Source organism: Cnephaeus nilssonii (genome assembly GCF_951640355.1).
Source record: "Cnephaeus nilssonii genome assembly, chromosome: 20".
Classification (NCBI taxonomy): domain Eukaryota; kingdom Metazoa; phylum Chordata; class Mammalia; order Chiroptera; family Vespertilionidae; genus Cnephaeus; species Cnephaeus nilssonii.
Genome location: NC_137091.1, coordinates 32152408 through 32170797, shown reverse-complemented (window position 1 = coordinate 32170797; position 18390 = coordinate 32152408). Strand labels below are relative to the sequence as shown.

At 55.2% G+C, this 18390-nt stretch overlaps 2 protein-coding genes across 2 annotated transcripts in view; one reads left to right on the top strand and one right to left on the bottom strand.

Moving 5' to 3' along the window:
* ZNF469 (zinc finger protein 469) overlaps nucleotides 1–5505 on the bottom strand; it is a 54969-nt gene extending 49464 nt beyond the window's left edge. The window contains exon 1 of the mRNA XM_079759436.1: nucleotides 5382–5505. The gene's annotated coding sequence lies outside the window, so the exon portion shown is untranslated. The remainder of the gene's footprint in view (nucleotides 1–5381) is intronic.
* Nucleotides 5506–16104: 10599 nt separating this feature from the next.
* On the top strand, nucleotides 16105–18178 carry LOC307092359 (uncharacterized protein). The gene has a single exon (XM_079759623.1). The coding sequence runs from the start codon at nucleotides 16167–16169 to the stop codon at nucleotides 16911–16913; it is 747 nt and encodes a 248-aa protein (XP_079615749.1). The 5' UTR covers nucleotides 16105–16166; the 3' UTR covers nucleotides 16914–18178.
* Nucleotides 18179–18390: the final 212 nt, after the last annotated feature.

The window sequence follows — 18390 nt, the reverse complement described above, 5'->3', positions numbered from 1 at the left end:
TGTGAATATACCAAAACCCACGGAACTGGACACTTCAAAGGGGTGAATTGTATGCTCTGCTCCTGCATACAAGGAGGGCTGATTAGGACACAGACGCCTACGAGCACCCGGCACCGCAGCCTCCACCTCCAGCACCGGGACCTGGTCCTGGCTCCTCTCCTCTGTCTGGCCATGGCCTTGGTAAATCCACACTGACCACTCCCTGGTGTGTTGCATCAGTCACCACTCACGCCCCTTGCAAGGAACCCAGAGGAGCCCCTCCGCAGCATCCCTAGAGGGCAGTGCCCTGCCGGCCAAACGAGGGCTCAGAGGAGCAGGCCCTGTTTACACACACCGCCTGGCCCAGCCGCCTGGAGGAATTCGGAAAATGCAACGGGCACATTCTGCAGGCAGAGGCTGTGCCCAGGCCGTTGGAAAGACTCAATGGCCACTCATGAATGTGGATTCTGTTTGGCCACTGGGTGGGACATTGGCCCTGTGAGCAGCCCTGAGTCAGGACAGAGGCTGTTAGCAGGACACTCTGTCCCCTGCCCTGCCACTGTCTCCCACCTGCCCACTCACAGGAGGGCTGAGGATGGAAGGAGAGGCTGCTGTGGGCACAGTCCCATGCATGGGGCCCCATTTCATTCATGTGCATCAGCGCACTAATCTCCTGCTCTCACCTGTCCATTCACTCATTGTCCATGGGCACTCCCCAATTCCTTCCTCTGAGGTCCAGGGGGTGGCCCAGGACAGGTAGCTGCGTACTGCATCTTGAAGGAAGGCCTACCTGGCCCTCTCTGTAATGAAACCAGGGCCCCCACGGGGTCAGTGGCTGGTTCTGGCCTCATGGCCCCCACGCTGAGACCTCTCTAAGCCATGTGTTTTTCACTCAAGGGGTTCACCTGACCTAGCCTGGGAGGGTGGAGAGCTGTGGGTGTGAGCTTCCCTGGGAGAGGGGAGGAAAGCGGTTCTGCCAGCTCCTCAGCGATGGTGTGGCCCCCTCTTGCTTTAAGTGCTGGGTGACAGGGAAGACAGGGAGAGAAGGGGGCCTGGGTCTACCAGGAAGCCCCCCCAAATCCTCCAGACAAGCCCTGCCTTCTAACCTTCATCTTCAGGCTCTTCCCCTCCCCCACCCCCCACCCCCACCCCTCTCACCCCCCCGGTCATAAACGAAGCTTATATTTGGAACTGTCCTCCCCAAAGCCAGCTCTATTTAAACAAGGATGTAATTCGCAGAGACCACTTCAATCCCGACAAGAGTGGGATGAGTAATGAGCCGAGAACATATAGTTTGATGCCGGGGTCACAGCCCCCAAACCCCTGCCAATGCAGTCGGTGATCTCACGTTCTGGTGGCTGGGAGTCAGGACCAGCAACCGCAGGCGGCTGTGTGAGGGGGCGGAGCCCGAAGGCTTTGAAGAACATCTGGAGGCAGGAACTCACTGTGCTGACCGCAGCTGGGCTCCAAGTCCCCGGCGCTCCTGGGGTGGGTCCCTGCCCGCCTGCTGCCCTGCTTCCCACCCCTCCCCAGAGTTGTCTTGGCGCTCCTGGGCCAAGGGGAAATCTATAAGAATGACGCTGACCCAGAAAAATGCACAGGGGGCCTGGATGCTTGACAGCACCTGACGAGGGAGGAGGGAGTCCCAAGTCAGCAATGACAGATGCCTTGGCTCTCAGGGCCTCTGGAGGCGCAGCTCGCAGCATGCATACATGACAGGTTGTGTGTGACGTCCCAGGAGGAAGGACAGAGGCCCGCGAACAGCACACATCTCTAAAGTGGCACCGCCTCTCGTGCTTCGGTACCTTTGGGTGTAAACACAAGGTGTTCATGGCCCCAGAAACCAAGGCCTGGTGAGCGGAGTGTGGGCTGGTGCCCTGTGCAATGAACAACCTGCCCCTGCGCAGGCCCATCTTTCCTTCCACTCAGGGAAACGGTGGGTCCTTGGCTGAGTTCATGAAGGGGCTGAATTACAAAATGGCGGTCAGTCCCCGAGGACAGCATCTGCCACCCCAGCCACGGCCACAGGTGAATGGTAAGAATAAACTAGCAAGGAGAGACTGAAGAAACAGGCCCTGGGCACCTGCACGGCCACCTCATGGAGCTCACCTCCCCCGGCCCCCTCCGCCATGCTCACTACGTAATGGGCTAATTCCACCAGAGAACCAGATCCTGAACGTCCCCCAGCCAGTATGTGCTGGCTGCTCGCTGTACCTGGCTGAGCAGGATGGGGCTCTGAACAGGGTGTCAGGAGCACACAGACTATTAAGGTGGGATCTGGAAGGGCGGAAGGGTGGGACCATGTAGCATGGCCAGGAGGAGGCTGGCTGGTAGAGACGGAAGCCAGAGTGTCCAGGACAAGAGATGGGAAGGGGGAGCCAGTGTCCTGAGAATGGGTGATGAAGACTGAATTGGGAAAGGAGAACGGGGCTGGATAGAGGCTGGCCTCGAATGCAGCTGCAGCTCTAGCTCTGTGTGCAGTGGGCAGGAGAGTGGGCTGGGCACCCTCTTTCCTCAGTCTCTTCCCAACTATTTGCTTCTAGAATGAACCAAAGCAAAGCTGTCTAGCTGGCTTGGGTGAGCCACTCTCTGGGGAGGTAGCGTCCAACGGGGCCTGGGATGTATCCTGCCTTGCCTGCATTACTGTTTCCTACTACCTCCTCCATCCTAGACTTTTAAAAAGAAATCCTCACTTGAGGACATACTTAGAGAGAGGAAGAGAGATGAGAGAGAGAGAGAGAGAGAGAGAGAGAGAGAGAGAGAGAGAGAGAGAGAGATATCAATCAGTTGCCTTCCAACTGGGGATTGAACCCAAAACACAGGTATATGCCCTGACCTGGAATCGAACTGGCAACCTTTCGGTGCACAGGATGATGCCCTGAGCTACTCTGGCTGGGCCATCCTAGACTTTTAGCTGGCATCTGTACCCTTCTAAGTCTTTCACATCTTCAAAACTCTTCCCACAGAACCTGCGAGACTCCCCAGACCCGTGGGTAGTACCTCGGTGTGGCAGGCCTACCCTGCAGGCACTCTATCCCTCAGCCCATCCCATGAAACCTGTGAGTTCCCCCCATTTTTCCTGATGGGAAAATAGAGGTCAGAGATGTTGGTGACTTGCATACAGCCCCCCCGAGCAGCTGATTCTGGAGCCCACACTCTTAATCAGTACACCACCTTCTCCTCACTCTCAGTCCTTCATTTTGGATGAGGAAGCAGACAAGTAACTGAATTCTTAGTATGAGGCAAAAGCAGAAGGAGGTGGGGTGGGGCCTGGCTTGGAGGTCTCAGGGCTCAGAGGAATCCACAGTGTGAACTGATGTCAAGAAGCACATGCGTTTTTGGCACCATCAATGGTGGCAGGTTTCCAGAAGGAAGGAGGTGAGAGCAGGTCTCCGCTTCCAGGTCACGCTCGCGTTCAGCAAATGTGGAGATGGGGCAGAGACCCACTGACTCTCTCCCAGGGAGGGAGGCAGGATGGAGCCTGACTGGGGAATGTCAAGTCAGAAAAGGTGCAAGACCAGAAAAAATGAGGCCTAAAGGGGTCACAATCTCTCTATTAACATTCTCTAAAGGCAACTGTGTATACGAGTTAACCTGACGTCCGGTGTGCTGCCCATGAGGACGGGACCGGGGTGGACAGGAAACACGAGTAGGAGGCTTTTTGCTCAGCCAGAAGAGAGTTTTCTCACAGCCCTCTGGCATCTTCCAGGGGTGGGGTCATGGGATGGACTGCTATGATAAGAAGCGACTTCTTCATCGCGGGGGGGGGGGGGGTATTCAAGCCGAGTCAGTAACCTGGAAGCAGAGTCCAGTGGAGACTGAAGCACTGACGAAGGGGCTGAAGTTCATGACCTTTAAGTTCTTTTTGACCATGAAATCCTCGGACGTTCCCACACGGCGGGGGCTGCACCAGCCTGAGGCCCAGGTACAGAGGCCACACACCCTTCACTTAGGCTTTACGGTAGGGGCCATGGTTTCCCCTCAAGACACCCAGCTTTCCCATTCCTCCCTCTTCCCACTCACAGGTGAGGCTCTTGGCAAGCTCTGCCCCCTGGCAGGTCCAGGGCCTGCCAGGCTGGGCATATGGCACACGAGGGCACACCCTCCCAGAGGCTGCCCTCCCCCAAACTGTAACTGCCTAGCTCCCACTCTGATACTAGCCTGGCATTTTACCTATTTGTTTTGTTTATTATCAAGAAGGCTGGGTCTGGGGGTGTCTGGGTCAGTGTGGGGCACAGAGGGGGCTCAATACACATTTTTTTCCGCCAACAGGCAGAGTCTAACAGATGGAGAGAGACTACCAGCCATTGCTGCTCACTAGCTGTGCTGCGTTGACCCAGTTACCTAACCTCTCTTATCCTCAGTTTCTTCATCTGGAATATGGGTACCTCCTATCCCATGATACGAGGATTCAAAGCAGTAACACGTGGCACAGTTTCTATGTGGTACCGAGTGTAAGAAGTGCAGCCACCACCAGGGCGCAGGCGGCCACTCACCTCAAAGCCCCCTTACCGTCTCCCGGTGCCCAAGAGCCTGTCCACCCACACCTTGCTGCTCAGGCCGGAGGTACAGCGGCAGGATCTGGGTGGCCGCGAGAAGTCCCCGTGAGCCCCGTTGGCCTTCCCTTCCGGCCGCCGCCACGCGGCGCCGCGTCCCCACGGGTCCCTCCGGCCGGCTGCCTCAGCGCGTGAGTCGGCCTGGGGCGCGGACCGGGTGGGGGCGCCGCGTGGCCTTCCCTACAGGAGCTCAGCGGCGGCGTGGAGTCCCCGGGTCGGCCCCAAAGACCCCACCCCGTCCTGCGCTGCCTGTGCCACCGCCCCCAGAGCTGCGGGCCAACATGCCCGGGGACGGCCCGGAGGAGGCGGCGGACCAGCTGCGCCAGTCCTCAATGAATGAGCCAGTCCGCGCCCGCGCACCCCCAGAATCCCGGGCCATGCACTCCCGCTCCCCGAAGTCCGGCAGGGCGGACCCTGCTCCCAGCGTCCCCGCTCAGTGGCCCTGGTGGGCACGCAACGCCGGGCACTCGGACTGCACTTTGCAAAGTGCCCAGAGGAGTTGGCCGAGCCCTGCAAAAGCGGCGTTGGGCAGGGCTAGGGCTGGCCGGCCGGCCGGCGCGCGCGGCCCCGCAGAACCCCTGGCGTCCTGGCGTTGGTGGCGCCGCACGTCCCCGGCCTGGCGAGCGAGGTCGGGGAGCCGAGAAGGGGCCGCGGCGAAGCGAGGCGGGAGGGTCCGTTTGGCCCCGCCGGGGTGCCCTACCCAGGGCACGGGGAGGGGCCAGGTCGGGGCCACGAGGGCACGGACAGCCAGGTGACCCCGGGGTTCGAACCCAAGTCCCTTCGAACCGGAGCCGGTGTCCCTGCCGGATGCACAGGCGGCGCGGGGCGCGGCGCGTCCACACTCACCTCCCGCTCCGAGGGCCCCGCTCAGCTCGCCGCGCTGGCGGACGCAGACGAGCGCTCTGCAGCGCGGAGCGCAGTCCCATCCCCGACCGCAGGCCCGCCCGGGGCCGTGCAGACGGGCCGCGCGCCCGTCGGGCACCGAGCCGCCCCGCCGCCGCCGCGCCGCGCTCTGCCCCTGCGGGGCGGGGTGGGGAGAGGAGGAGAGCAGCCTCCACCCGCTTCCCAGGCCGGCGCGCAAGCGGGCCAAGTCCTCTCCAAACAAGTTCTCGGCAGCGGCAGCGGCTGGGTGCTCAGAGAGCCCTCCGCCCAGCCTTGGGCAGCCCGTGGGTCAGCCCCCAGGCTTCGGTTACAAACTTCGCCACCCCCTCCTCTTCGACACCCCCCCCCCCCTGCTATTTTTAGCACCGCTCTTCCTAGGTGTTCTTTTCATGGGATGCCCTTTAGTGATGGGTGTCCCTGATGGGAAAGGTATGGAAGCCACCAAACTCCTTGCCATGCCCCCTTGCCAGCCCACCCCCAAACTGGCAGGGCTGTGTTGCTCAGATGCAAACCCGGATTTAGCATGACTTTCAAAAGTGTACCCATGTGGTTTCCCATGTATTCTTTATCCCCACCCATCCTGGCCTGGTCTCCAGCCCTCTCTAGGTAACAACACATTAAACATTTTCCTCTTGTGCTTCTGGCTAGGAGAATGAGGGGCCATGCCACAATGGTCACATGGCACTTGCCTGCGGAACTTCACTTTGAGGTCGCCCAGGTTGGCACCTTGGGGAGACCCTGGGAGGAGGTGCTCATCTCCAAGACGGGAGTCAATGGTCCCTAAAATCTTGGCACCTTTGCTCTGGATCCCCTTGTCCAGCCTCAGATCTATCACAGACAGACCTGGTGAACTCTGGAACACAGATGGTGGGAGCTGGAATCACGCAGGTCATCTATTTAATGACCTTACAGGTCATCTATTTAATCGCTTCAACCACAGAGGAGGACATTGAGGCCAAGAGAAGGAAGGGACCTGCTTAAGGTCACATAACCCAGTGCGTGTGACACTGGCTGTCCTGGGATACGCTGGAGTGAGTGGCTAGTCCCTCGTATGGACTGGTGGGTCTCCTTCAAGGTCAGGAGAGCCCTCACTGGAGGTGTCCACGGACAGATCTGGCCCCTCCCCCACTTTAGACAAACTCAAGGTGCGGACTTAGGGCACTTCTAAGAAGTGAAATTGTAAGGGATACTTCGCTTTACAGAAAGGCATCCTTTCAGAATTAGTCCTTTGAACAATGTTCCCCCTGAGAGTGCTCAAGCTGCTTTAACTTACACAAGTTCAAGTTTCACACCCTCTTAGGAACACCTTTATTATGTAAAGCAAGGTATAGGTAACGCACAGGATCCTGCACTGAGCTTGGAAATGAGTGAATGGACCTGGCCCTCGGCCCCGCCTGTGGCACTGTGGTTCTGCACGAGGCGAGGGAGCTCTGAGCTCTCCCCGAACAGTTTACAATAAGCTAAAATACATGGCAAGTCAAAGTTGATTTTCCTGTGCCTGTTCATTATACCATCTGAAGAAGGTTCCAGAAATTCCTGCCAGTTGACTGGAAAACCTGAATGGGACCAGGGACTCTGAGGCCCCTGCCCCTGGCCCTACTTGGCACTGAGAGGCACCAAGCCTCAGCTCACATTTCTGTGGCATCATTCTGGGCTCTCCCTCTCCATGGAAAGTGGCACAGAAAGGGGCTGAGAAACCCCCTCAAGGTAATCGGTATTTCAATCAAGTTGGTTTCCTAAAGTTTCTAATGCTGAGGGTCCCCTGGCTCAGACAAAGTTCCCAGAAGGTATTTCCTACCTAATCTTTCCTATGGGGTCTATTCTTATTGCTGAGAAAGCTAGTTTCAGAACTCACCTGTGTGTGGGGGCGTGTGTGTGCGTGTGTGCGTGTGTGTGTGTGTGTGTGCCCAGCCCATGGCACACCTGGGTGCGAGAAGCTAGTTCTCTCACGAGTGTGCGGCAGTGACGGAAGCCCTCAGTGCTGGCGCCCAAGACCACAGTCCTAAGAACTGACGGACCCCTACCCACCCTGGACCAGGTGCCGTGCAGATGAATGAACCCCACAACCTTGCTCTTCCCATTTCACAGGGAGCTTTAGCGCAGGCCCCAAGGCCACACGGCATGCCTCTCCCACCCCAGCACCACCATCCACAGAGCTGGGAGCTCAGCCCTTCAGGTTGAGACCCTGGACAGCCCCTGACCTCCCACCCCAATCCTGCTTCGTATAACCCAGCGCTTCTCAATGTGTGTGTGTGCGCGTGACTTTGCCCTCCAGGGGACATCGGCAATGTCTAGGGACATTTTTGGTGGTCACAACGAGGGCACAGGACAGTCCATGACAAAAATGACCTGGCCCCAGGTGCCAACAGAGCTGAGGGTGAGGAGGCTGGTGTCCGCAGCCTGCTGGGGTTAGGCGGCGGTCCAGGCCCTGGATCCCAGCACTCCCCTGTCCGGCCAGGTGGCACTTTCTCTTCACAATTTCCAAAGTCGAACATGTAGCCGCATCCATCTCTCCTGGAAGGAGCTGTCCGACACTGGACACCCGCCCGGGCTGCTGAGGAGGGGTATGGACTGTCAGGGTCCCACATGGGAGTCCCTGCCCTTTTGCTCTGAGACATCACAGAGCTAGGAGGTGCCGGCAGTGCCCCCGGCCAGCCCCCATGCTGCCTGGGACCCGAGACCCACTCCTGCCAACCTCAAGGAGCCGAGGCCCCCTGCCCTCCTCCCTGCTTCCCCGCAAGTGCCGGGAGATCCAGTCAGCGCTCCTGAGTCATCCCTTTGACTTTCGCCTGATGTCAAAATGAAACCACGGACCCAAAGCCAGAGCAGGGATGGGGGGGAGTGAGAAACCTCCAGCAAATTCCAGGGGCATAGTGTCACATGGCCGCTCTAGCTGGACACCGACAGCCCCTCGGCATGTGGACACACGTCTGTCCAGACAGCCTCACCCCTTGAAAGCAATGTCCCACACCTGCGCGGTGAGAAGGTTCATGCCAGACCCAGTGGGTCCCCAAGGACAAGACCCTCGTCCCTGGGAAATGAGATCTCTGACACGGACCGGGCCTGTGGCCGTGCCATGGGGTATTGGATGTGTAAGCCCTCCTAGAGAGTTTGCAGTTTCAACCTGTGATCTTTTGAGTTGCCTCAGGGTCTTTGGCCCTATTTGCCAGACGAGGAAACTGTGGCTGGAAGAGGCACGGAGCCCACCCTAAGGGCACGGGCGTTAGCAGTAGAGCCGGTCTGGGTGCTGCTACTCTGCTCCTCTGCCTGCTGCTGGCCTCTCCACACTCCCAGCTTCACAGAGGTGCTTCCTGGTGACCCCACTTCTCCCCAATTTGTTGACTGTTGTCCCATTAAGATGCACTTCAGCACAAGTGACAGCAAATACGGAAGTACGTAGAACCTGAGACCTCTCTAGGAACCAGCGACAGGGCCCGTCAGAGCTAATTATCTGTGCACTGGCCCCGATTTCTAGAAAGTAGGATTCAGGGAACCCACATTAGGAACATATTCAACGTTGGCAGAATTCACCAATTAGCCTGTGAACTCAGGGAGCCTGGCACAGGCAGGCCTGGCCTCTGTCCCCCACTGTGCCCTCCCAGCTGTGTGTCCTTGGGCAAGCCAGCAGCCTCTCTGAGCTCCCGCCTGCTCATCTGGGACTTAGAAGCTGGTGATACCCACTACTCAGGGAGGATTTGGAGGGCCAAGGGCAGAGCCGGCCCCTGCGGTGTGGGGGTCAGCCCTAGCTCCTCCTGAGAGTGGGGGGGCCTCGGGGGTCTCAGAGGAGTGGGGCATGATAGTGGTGCTCCAGGGCGGAGGGGCAGTGGTCCCACGGACACAGGACCTTGATGCCGGGCATTTCTTCAGAGCAGACCCTCCCTGGCTCTGACACACCCCTGCATCCCTCAATTACCCAGGCCAGGGCCTCGGACATCAGAAAAGAGAAAACACAGGCTCTGGGGCACAGAAAGGAATGTACAAGATGGGCATGAATGAATTTTTATCTGCCAGGCATGGCATTAGCTTTACTGCTCAACTGCACGCAGCTCCTCGGTGGTTACACGCAGCACCTGTATTTGATGAGTCTCCTGGGCACATTTACAGGGTCTGCTGTGATGGGGTGGGGCTCATTCCAGAAAGTGGGGGTAAGTTGGGGGGAAGGAATGAGAGGGGGGTTAGGAGGGAAAGAGAAAGAGAGGAGGAGGGGGCAGGGAGGGGTGGAAGGGGTCCAGGAGGAGGTAAGGAGGGTGGGAGGTAGGAAAGCCCCAGAGTGGCCCAGTGGGTGGGGCTGGAGCCCAGGAACCTCTTTCCAAGGAGACATTCCAGACTGACGGCGGCGCATGACTCAGCCGCCCTAAGCAAGGTTGTTTCTGCCCCTGTCTTCCTGTCTTCCCAATGGTCCCATTTGGGAGCAAAAAGCGGGCAAGGAAAGGGGTGCCCAGAGGAGGCTCTCCACACAGACACAGGCATGCCCTCCTGCCACTCGCGGCGCTCTCAAAAGCGTGAGCCAGCCCAAGCCACGGGACGCACAGCAGGGCAGGGTCTGGGTATGCAGGTCTTCCTAGAATCAGACTCTTCCCAGGACTGACAGTCCACCTCTTCCTCTCCTCCCAGCACCAGCTCCTCTGCCTCCAGGAAGTCCTCCCTGCCTGCACAGTGGCTCAGGTCTTCCATGTTTTCTGAGCAGGGCCAGCAGGCAGCTGGTGGCCCAGGTCCAAACCCTAACTTTGCCTTCTGCCAGCCATACGACCCGAGCCTCAGTTTCCCCATCTGCTGTGGTAAATCAGGCTCTTTAGTAAATGGACTAGGGCCCATGGGTGGCTGTTCACCTCCCGACACTCTCAGCAGAACATCCCGGACTCAGCCTCTCACAGGCCTTCAATATGGGAATCCTTCTAATGAAAAGAAAACAGAGGCAGCAGAGACCAGCCCAGCCACGGTAACCCAAGCCAGCAGCCTGGTGCATGAATGGGCCCTTTCATGGAGTGGCCACAGAGTGAGGGCCTGGGGTGGAGATATCCGTGTTAGGCTTAAGGAATGGCAGAGCCCAGGGCAGGGAGGAGAGGGACCTCGGCCGTTAGCTTCAGGCTCTGGCTTCAGGGCCTCAGGGCCCGGCTTCCTCCCCTCTGTGTCCTGGATGCCCCATGACACCAAGTCTGGCTGCCGGAAGGAGCCAGCCATCCCTGGTCCAAATGCCACTGTCCTTATTTTTTCTTATAATTACGTCTCTGAGGGATAACTACAAATTTACATTTTGCTCAGCTCGGTCATTTATTCAGAGCCTGCGCGGAAGGCCAGGCTGTAAAAGGCGCATTGATGTGTGTTTTCGTGTTGCTGGGGTGACTGGCTGAGGTGCGTGGACACAACTGGCCCTTTTAGCCAGGGCGGCTCTGTGAACAGCATTGCCCTCACCACCTGGGCCTGTGCAAACGCCTCCGCTCCGCTCGCCATGAATGACTTCAGTGTACAGAGGTTTTCTTTTTCCATACCTGGCCACCAAAACTTCCAACATTCTTCTAGAAAAAAATGTGGCAAGTTTCCCTGAGATCATTTTCTTGCCGAATGGCTTATCCATCCCGGTCCTGCCCAAACAGAAGACAGCTCTTCTTTAATTTAGCGACATTAAAGGAAAGCCGTGCTTCCATTTTTGCCACCTGCTGCTGTGGGCCCAACAATAGTTCCCTTTTGACTTCATGGGGGACAAAGGCTGGCGATCAGACATTTCTCTGAGTCTTTGAAGAAGCATTGAGAGGTGACCATGTAGCTCCATGTTCCGACTGCACCTACAGAGGTGATCAGGCTCCAGTCTGAGCGCAGAGCCAGCGGGAACCAGCTCAGTGAGCCCCACTCTGGACATCAGCAGATGCTCAGGTGGCCCCCAGGCTGGGCACAGGCTGTCCTTGATGTCCCCACCCATCCCTGCCAGGCGCTGCCCAGATGCCGCCTCTCCTCCCCGGCAGTGTCCTTCAAAGGACACCTCCTCCAGGGAGAATGCTGACGACAGGACAAGAGGGGCAATGATGGACAGATGGGTGGCCTGACTTCAAATCTATCTGCGTGTGGATGCACGTGTGTGCATGTGTGTATGTACATGTGTATGTGTGTGAGAGGATGTATGTGTGTCAGTGTTTTTCTCTATGTGAGTGTAGGTATATGCATGTGTTAGAGGATGTGTATGTGTGCATGAGTGTGGATATATATGTGTTTACATGTATGTGGATGTGTATGAGGATGAGTGTGTATGTATGTCCATTTGTATGTATATGTATGTGTGAGTGTGTGCCAGTGTGTGTCTATGTGTGCTCAGGGTGTAGTGATGTGCGGAGCCCAGGGCCCCGGCCCTGCAGATACCTGACACGACAGTCAGAGAAGGCTGGCTTCTCCTGCCTTGCCCCCAGCCCTTTCTGCTTGTCCATGTGCCTCAGTTACCCAGGGTCCTCGTGGGGACACACTCCCATGCGGGCTGGGCACTCTCTTGGCTTTCTGCCTTAGCACAGTGGGGCTGACTTAAGAGATCCTCTCAAATAAACCCTTGGGACCGCAGGCCCATCCTGATGTCTGGGCTGGATGTTGCGTGGGAGCTAGGAAGAGGCAGTGGGTTTTTGGCTCAGTGACTATGCCCTGACCCCACAGAGGTCTCTGGCCTTAGTTCCTTGTTACTCCCAAGTCCTCCCAGTCCTGGGCCTCAGACCCCAGCGTGACCACTCCTCCTGGTTCTTGTGCTCATCTCTTTCCTACGTCCTGCCCACTGGCCTCCTGGCCTCACCTGCATGTCCTGCTTTCCTCCCAGCGCCCTGCTGCCCCTCTCACCCTGGCAGCTCCTAGCCTGCCCCTCCTCCACGTCTGGATGCGGATTACCTGCCTCTCATCCTACACTTTCCCTGGGCCAGCCTGCAGAGGGAGAGGGCGGTTTATCCACAACCCCTCCCCCAGGCCAGCCCCTTCCTCAGGGAGGCCCCAGCGGCCATGGAGCCTCTGGAGAGAAGAGCAAACGCTGTAAACAGCAGCCTTGCTCTGGCCTCATCGGTCATGGGGGAGTCCCTGGCCTACTCCTCCTCCCAGGCCGTGTGGCCCAATACAGTGGCCAGTATTCACAGGCAGCTGTTTACATTCAAATTTAATAAAAGTACAATTCAGTTCCCCAGGTGAGCTCGTCACATTTCAGGTGCTCAGTGGCCACACGCGGTCGTGGTGCAGCGCTGAATGGCGTAGACAGAACTCGTTTCCATCATCGCAGGCAGTGCTGTTGGACCCGCTGTTCAGAGAGGGTGCCGTGTGGCGCAATTGTAATAGCAATTACAAATTTCTGAGTATCAAGTCCAAATCCACAGCACCATTTCCTCTTCCCGATTTATTTTCTATAGTTATCAAAAAAGCTCCCCCCCCAAAAAAAAACACACACACACACACAGAAAGAAACCCCAGATATGCATCTATGAAACCAATGTACTTTATCAAATGAACCTGCTCTTGTCCATTTAGGCTCCCTCCCTCCCAGCAGCACCATCAGATGGAAAGGTGAATGAGTGACATCCCAGCACCCAGGGCAGACATCACCAGTCCACTGGGTGCTCACCCCTCAGACCTCCCAGTCCTCCTCAACTGGGCCTCCCAGGCAGCTCTTCCACAGAGGGGCGAGGACACCTGACACCAATTCACACCTGGGCTGAGCCTGCCACCTGGCCAAGAACCTCAGAACTTAAAGACCCTCAGGCCTACCTTGGGGATGCAGAGCACTTGACTGTTGCCCCTGTGCATGGTCCTGGTGCTTTTGCAGATGCGAGGTTTGTATGAATATAACCAATTCTCATGCCTTCAGGGCCCTGTGCTGTCGGGGCATTTCACTGTCAGGTGTTTCCTCAGAGCAAACAAAACATTCATGTATCATGTATGCTCTGGAACACACAGGGCACCATACCATTGCTACCCCTGAAGCACAGCCAGCACGCTTCCAGGGAACAAATGCAGCCTCTTAGAACTTAGTAGCACCCTAATCCCAGCACAATTGCACACACTTGTGTTTGTTAATGAAATTCTAGTTGTGTAGAAATGTGGTTTAGTGTTAATAACAGAACAACGTCCTACCCACTGCAAAAATGTCCAGGGGCACCTCAGAAGTGATCTTTCTAAAACACAAACTTTGTCATGTCATGGACCTGCTCACAAGCCTCTCATGGCTTCCTTAGTACCCTTAGGATGGCATGTACCCTCAATTGGAGACTCAAGGCCTTTCCGCACCAGGCCCTAAGCCTGGTTCCCAGTCTCAGCGCCTGTCCCTCTTCTTCCTGATGATGATGATGATGATGATCATGGCGAAGGTGACAGTGATAGTAATGATGGTGAAGATGATAGTGATTATGATGGTGATGATGATGGTGATAATGATGGTGATGGTAATGATAATGATGGTGATGATGGTGATAATGATGGTGATGGTAGTGATAATGATGATAGTGATGATGATGATGGTGATGAGGTTGATTATAATGATGGTGTGATGGTGGTGATGATGGTGATGGTGATAATGAAGGTGTTTATAATGATGGTGGTGATGATGGTGATGGTAATGGTGATGGTGATGGTGAAGGTAATGGTGATGATGTTTTTCATTACTACCAAATTCTCTCCTTCAAAGAATGCTCCTGTTTCCTGCTTTTCTTGCTTGCAACATAGAACTTCATGGGGTGCCGAACTCTTGGTGGGCGGCAGGTATGGGAATGCGTGTGATGGGAGAGAGCTCAACAGTAGGAACACACTGGGCACTTGTGTTCTGAGTGACACAGGTACAGCTCCTCCCCTCTCTGGGCTCTGCTTTCCCTACCTGTAAGCAATGGGGTTGAACCAAGTGATACCTAAAGGGTCCTTCTGGGTTTAAAGTTCTTGATAATCAGTTTTCTATTACATCAATTGGTCTTGCAGGGATCCCCCTTCCTCCTTGAGATATTTGTATTTTCCTGGGTGACCCCCTCCATCTCCAGGGACAAGAATGATCAAGTACAGAACTTGGGGTGGCATGCTCTATGGAGCTGACAACTCTAGCTTTGGGTGAACTTGGGTGACGATGGGCACATTCTGAACCCCCTGAACCTAGTTTCCTCCCTGAGTTGATTGTCTTCACCTCTCAAAGAGGCCCGAGGACACATGGAAGAAGGCAGGGAAGGGCTGGGTTCAGAGCCTGTGGCTCGGGGACACCCACCTTCTGCCAGGCCCTGTTTCAGAGGCTGGGACACCGCCAAGAAGGGACAGATTTCATCCTTGTCCTCATGGGCTGTCCTCCCCAATGTCTACTTCTTTCTCTCTCCTGGAGGGTGTGGTGCCTGAGGTCCTCAGCCGTGGTCACCTGAGAGCTGGGTTCTCGGGTCTCCTCTCTGAGTTCCTCTCAGAACTAATAGAGTGGCTCTCAGGAGATCTGTCATCTCTGTGTGGAGACTTCTCTCTCCAATGAGCACGGTGTACTGGGTTGAGGTGTGTCCCCCTAAAAGATGTGTTCAAGTCCTAGCCCCCAGTACCTGTGAATGTGGCCTTATTGGGAAATTGAGTCTTACGGATGTCATCAAGGTGAAGTCACAACGGACCAGCATGGCCCCAATCCAAAGACTGGGTCCTTATGAGGAGAGGAGAACCTGGCCATAGACTCATGGAAAAAGGCCATGTGCTCATAAAGGTAGGAGGGAGCTGGAAGAGGGAGGAAACGTTCCCTTTAGAGCCTTTGAAGGGAGTGTGGCCCTGCGGACATCTTGATTTTGGACTTCTGGCCTCCAGACTATGAAAGGATAAATTTCTGTTTGTTTTTTTAAAATATGTTTTTATTGATTTCAGAGAGAGGAAAGGGAGAGAGAGATAGAAATATCAATGATGATAAAGAATCATTGGTCAGCTGCCTCCTGCATGCCCCCAGGCATGTGCCCTGACTGGGAATCGAACTGTGACCTCCTGTATCATGGGTAGTTGCTCAAGTACTGAACCACATAGGCTGGGCAATTTCTGTTGTTTAATCCAACCATTTTGTAGTAATTCGTTCTAGCGGCCCAGGACACTAAGATACCCAGGGACTGAGGGGTGGGCCAGTGACACGAACAGGCAACATGACAAGAAAGATCGGCGGCCAGTGTACATAAATGCCCCGTCCCAGAAAGTGACACAATACAGCACCGCTTTCTTTAGCAAACTGTCAACGGTTTAGCACACATAGATCCCCAAGGTCGGCCAGGGTCTGAGACAGTGGGAGCTCCCACACGGCTATATCTGAAATGTTCCTCCATTTTGTGAATTCATCCTGAGGAAGAATCGGATTCAGGGAGAGGTGGTGCCAAAGGTGGGCAGTCTACATAGATGCCCACAATAGAAGATGCTTTAACTGCATGCGCCCTAGACAGGAGGCACCAGGAAGTCACACTGTTCTTGACCCGGGAAATCGCCCCTGTTGTGCAAGTGCAAAAAGCCAGATATACTAGTGAGAGACGTCTTGCTCGTTTTGTAAAAAGGCAACAAAAACAAATGCTCGCTCCTGGGGCAGGAAGCGTGTGGGAGAATTCCCAGTGATAGGTCTCTCTGGGCCTGGGAATCAAGGGTCATTTGGAAATTTCCCCGTTTGGGTTTTGCTGTAGTTTCCAAAGCCTGTGTAAAGGACAGGTATTATTTTTGAAGCAAGAAAACAATGCAATTAAAAGCAGTGGCCTTGGAGAAGCGGTTGCAGCGCGGAGCGGAGGAGGCAGGAAGCCGAACGCGAGCAGGAGCTGGGTGGGCACCATGGCGGGGATCACCACCATTGAGGCGGTGAAGCGCAAGATCCAGGTTCTGCAGCAGCAGGCCGACGATGCCGAGGAGAGGGCCGAGCGCCTGCAGCGGGAAGTGGAGGGCGAAAGGCGGGCTCGGGAGCAGGCTGAGGCTGAGGTGGCCTCCTTGAACCGTAGGATCCAGCTGGTTGAAGAGGAGCTGGACCGTGCTCAGGAGCGCCTGGCCACTGCTCTGCAAAAGCTGGAGGAAGCTGAGAAAGCTGCCGATGAGAGCGAGAGAGGTATGAAGGTTATTGAAAACCGAGCTTTAAAAGATGAAGAAAAGATGGAACTCCAGGAAATCCAACTCAAAGAAGCTAAGCACATTTCAGAAGAGGCAGATAGGAAGTATGAAGAGGTGGCTCGTAAGTTGGTGATTATCGAGGGAGACTTGGAACGCACAGAGGAGCGAGCTGAGCTGGCAGAGTCTAAGTGTTCTGAGCTGGAGGAGGAGCTGAAGAATGTCACCAACAACCTCAAGTCTCTTGAGGCTCAGGCGGAGAAGTACTCTCAAAAAGAAGACAAATATGAGGAAGAGATAAAGATTCTTACTGATAAACTCAAGGAGGCAGAGACCCGTGCTGAGTTTGCTGAGAGATCGGTAGCCAAGCTGGAAAAGACAATTGATGATTTGGAAGATAAACTGAAATGCACCAAAGAGGAACACCTCTGTACACAAAGGATGCTGGACCAGACTCTGCTTGACCTGAATGAGATGTAGAGCCACCCAGTCCCGCCCTGCCGCTGCTCCTCCCTCTGACCCTGACTCCGCCTGAGGCCAGCCTGCTTGAAGCTGACCTTTAAACTGAGGGCTGATCTTTAACTGGAAGGCTGCTTTCTCCTTTCACTGCCCCCCCCTCCCCCTGCGTCTTTTTCGCCAAATTGTCTCTGCCTCCCCTCAGAGATTTTGATTGGGCTAGAGGCTGAGCGCCTTTGGGAACAACATTGAAGGGAATGTGAGCACAATGCAAAGTGTCTTTAAAAGCATGTTGTGATGTACACATTTTGTAATTACCTTTTTTGTTGTTGATGTGGCAACCATTTGTAAAACATTCCAAGTAATTCCACAGTTCTCAAGCTGCAGCCTAATCCCTTTCTCGCTTTTAGGAGGTAATTTTTCAGTTTAACCCATAGTGCCCTCTCCATAGAGGAGGGAGAGAGGATGGGCCTGCCTTACCGAGAGCCACACACAGCCCAGAGAAAGGCTCCTCTCTGGGGAACCATTCCTTTGTGCAGAGTGCCAGCCAAATCGAAAAGGTGATTCCAGGAGGAGTTAGCTCCTCACCCCCCCCCCCCCCCCCAAAAAAAAAAGTGATGTTTAGGTTTCAGCTTTTAAGGCATCTTTGGGCAACTTATTTTTTTCATCAGAAGTGACCAAATTAAAATGGTGAGACCTCTCTGTCAGAGACCAAATTCTTGTCCCATCTCTACCCTTTCCCCAATGGTTCACAAAATGGATCATGTGCCCCTTCTGTTGAAGTGACCAATTATTTGCTCTCCTGCCTCCTTGAAAGGAAGAAAATTATGTTTTTGCCACTGATTTAGCCAAATGGAACTCATCTCATTACCCTCCTCTGGGTCTGAAGCTGCTGTCTCTAAAAGTGCCATCTCATTGTGCTTTGTTACCAGTTAGTGCTGGAGAAATCTTGAATAGTTTATGTACAAAACTTTTTAAATTTTGTATTATTTTGAAACGGCTTTTTTGAGATTGGGACACACTGGCCACACTGGCTGTGAGAGCTCGCTGCAGTCTGGGCTGGCGGTGTGCTGATCTGTAAGTTTCTTTCCCTCCCCAATGCCCCGTTTTTAGTGCGGTTTCCTTGAGGTCTGTTAGGAGCGCATCCTGCAGCTTAATGGCTTAAAATGTACTCTCCTTTGGTGTGGTCCCTTTGGGGCCAGTTGGGAGAAAGAGAAACCAATAGTGCAACTGTTTTGATACTGAAAATTGAACAAGTATCTTTTTAAAATAAAGAACCAGTCCCTCCAACCTCCAAAAAAAAAAAAAAAAAAGCAGTGGCCTCAGCCCAAGTGCTCAAGGCCAGCGCTGCCCAGGCAGTGGCACATGGGAAGGGACGGAGCAGGTGGCTGTGGTTTCCGAGGGCCCGGCAGGAGCAGGCTGTTGTGACTGTGCAGACAGCCCTGGGAGCTGAGGCCGAGGGGTGGGCACTTCTGTGACTGAGCTTCAGCTGGTCTGTGCC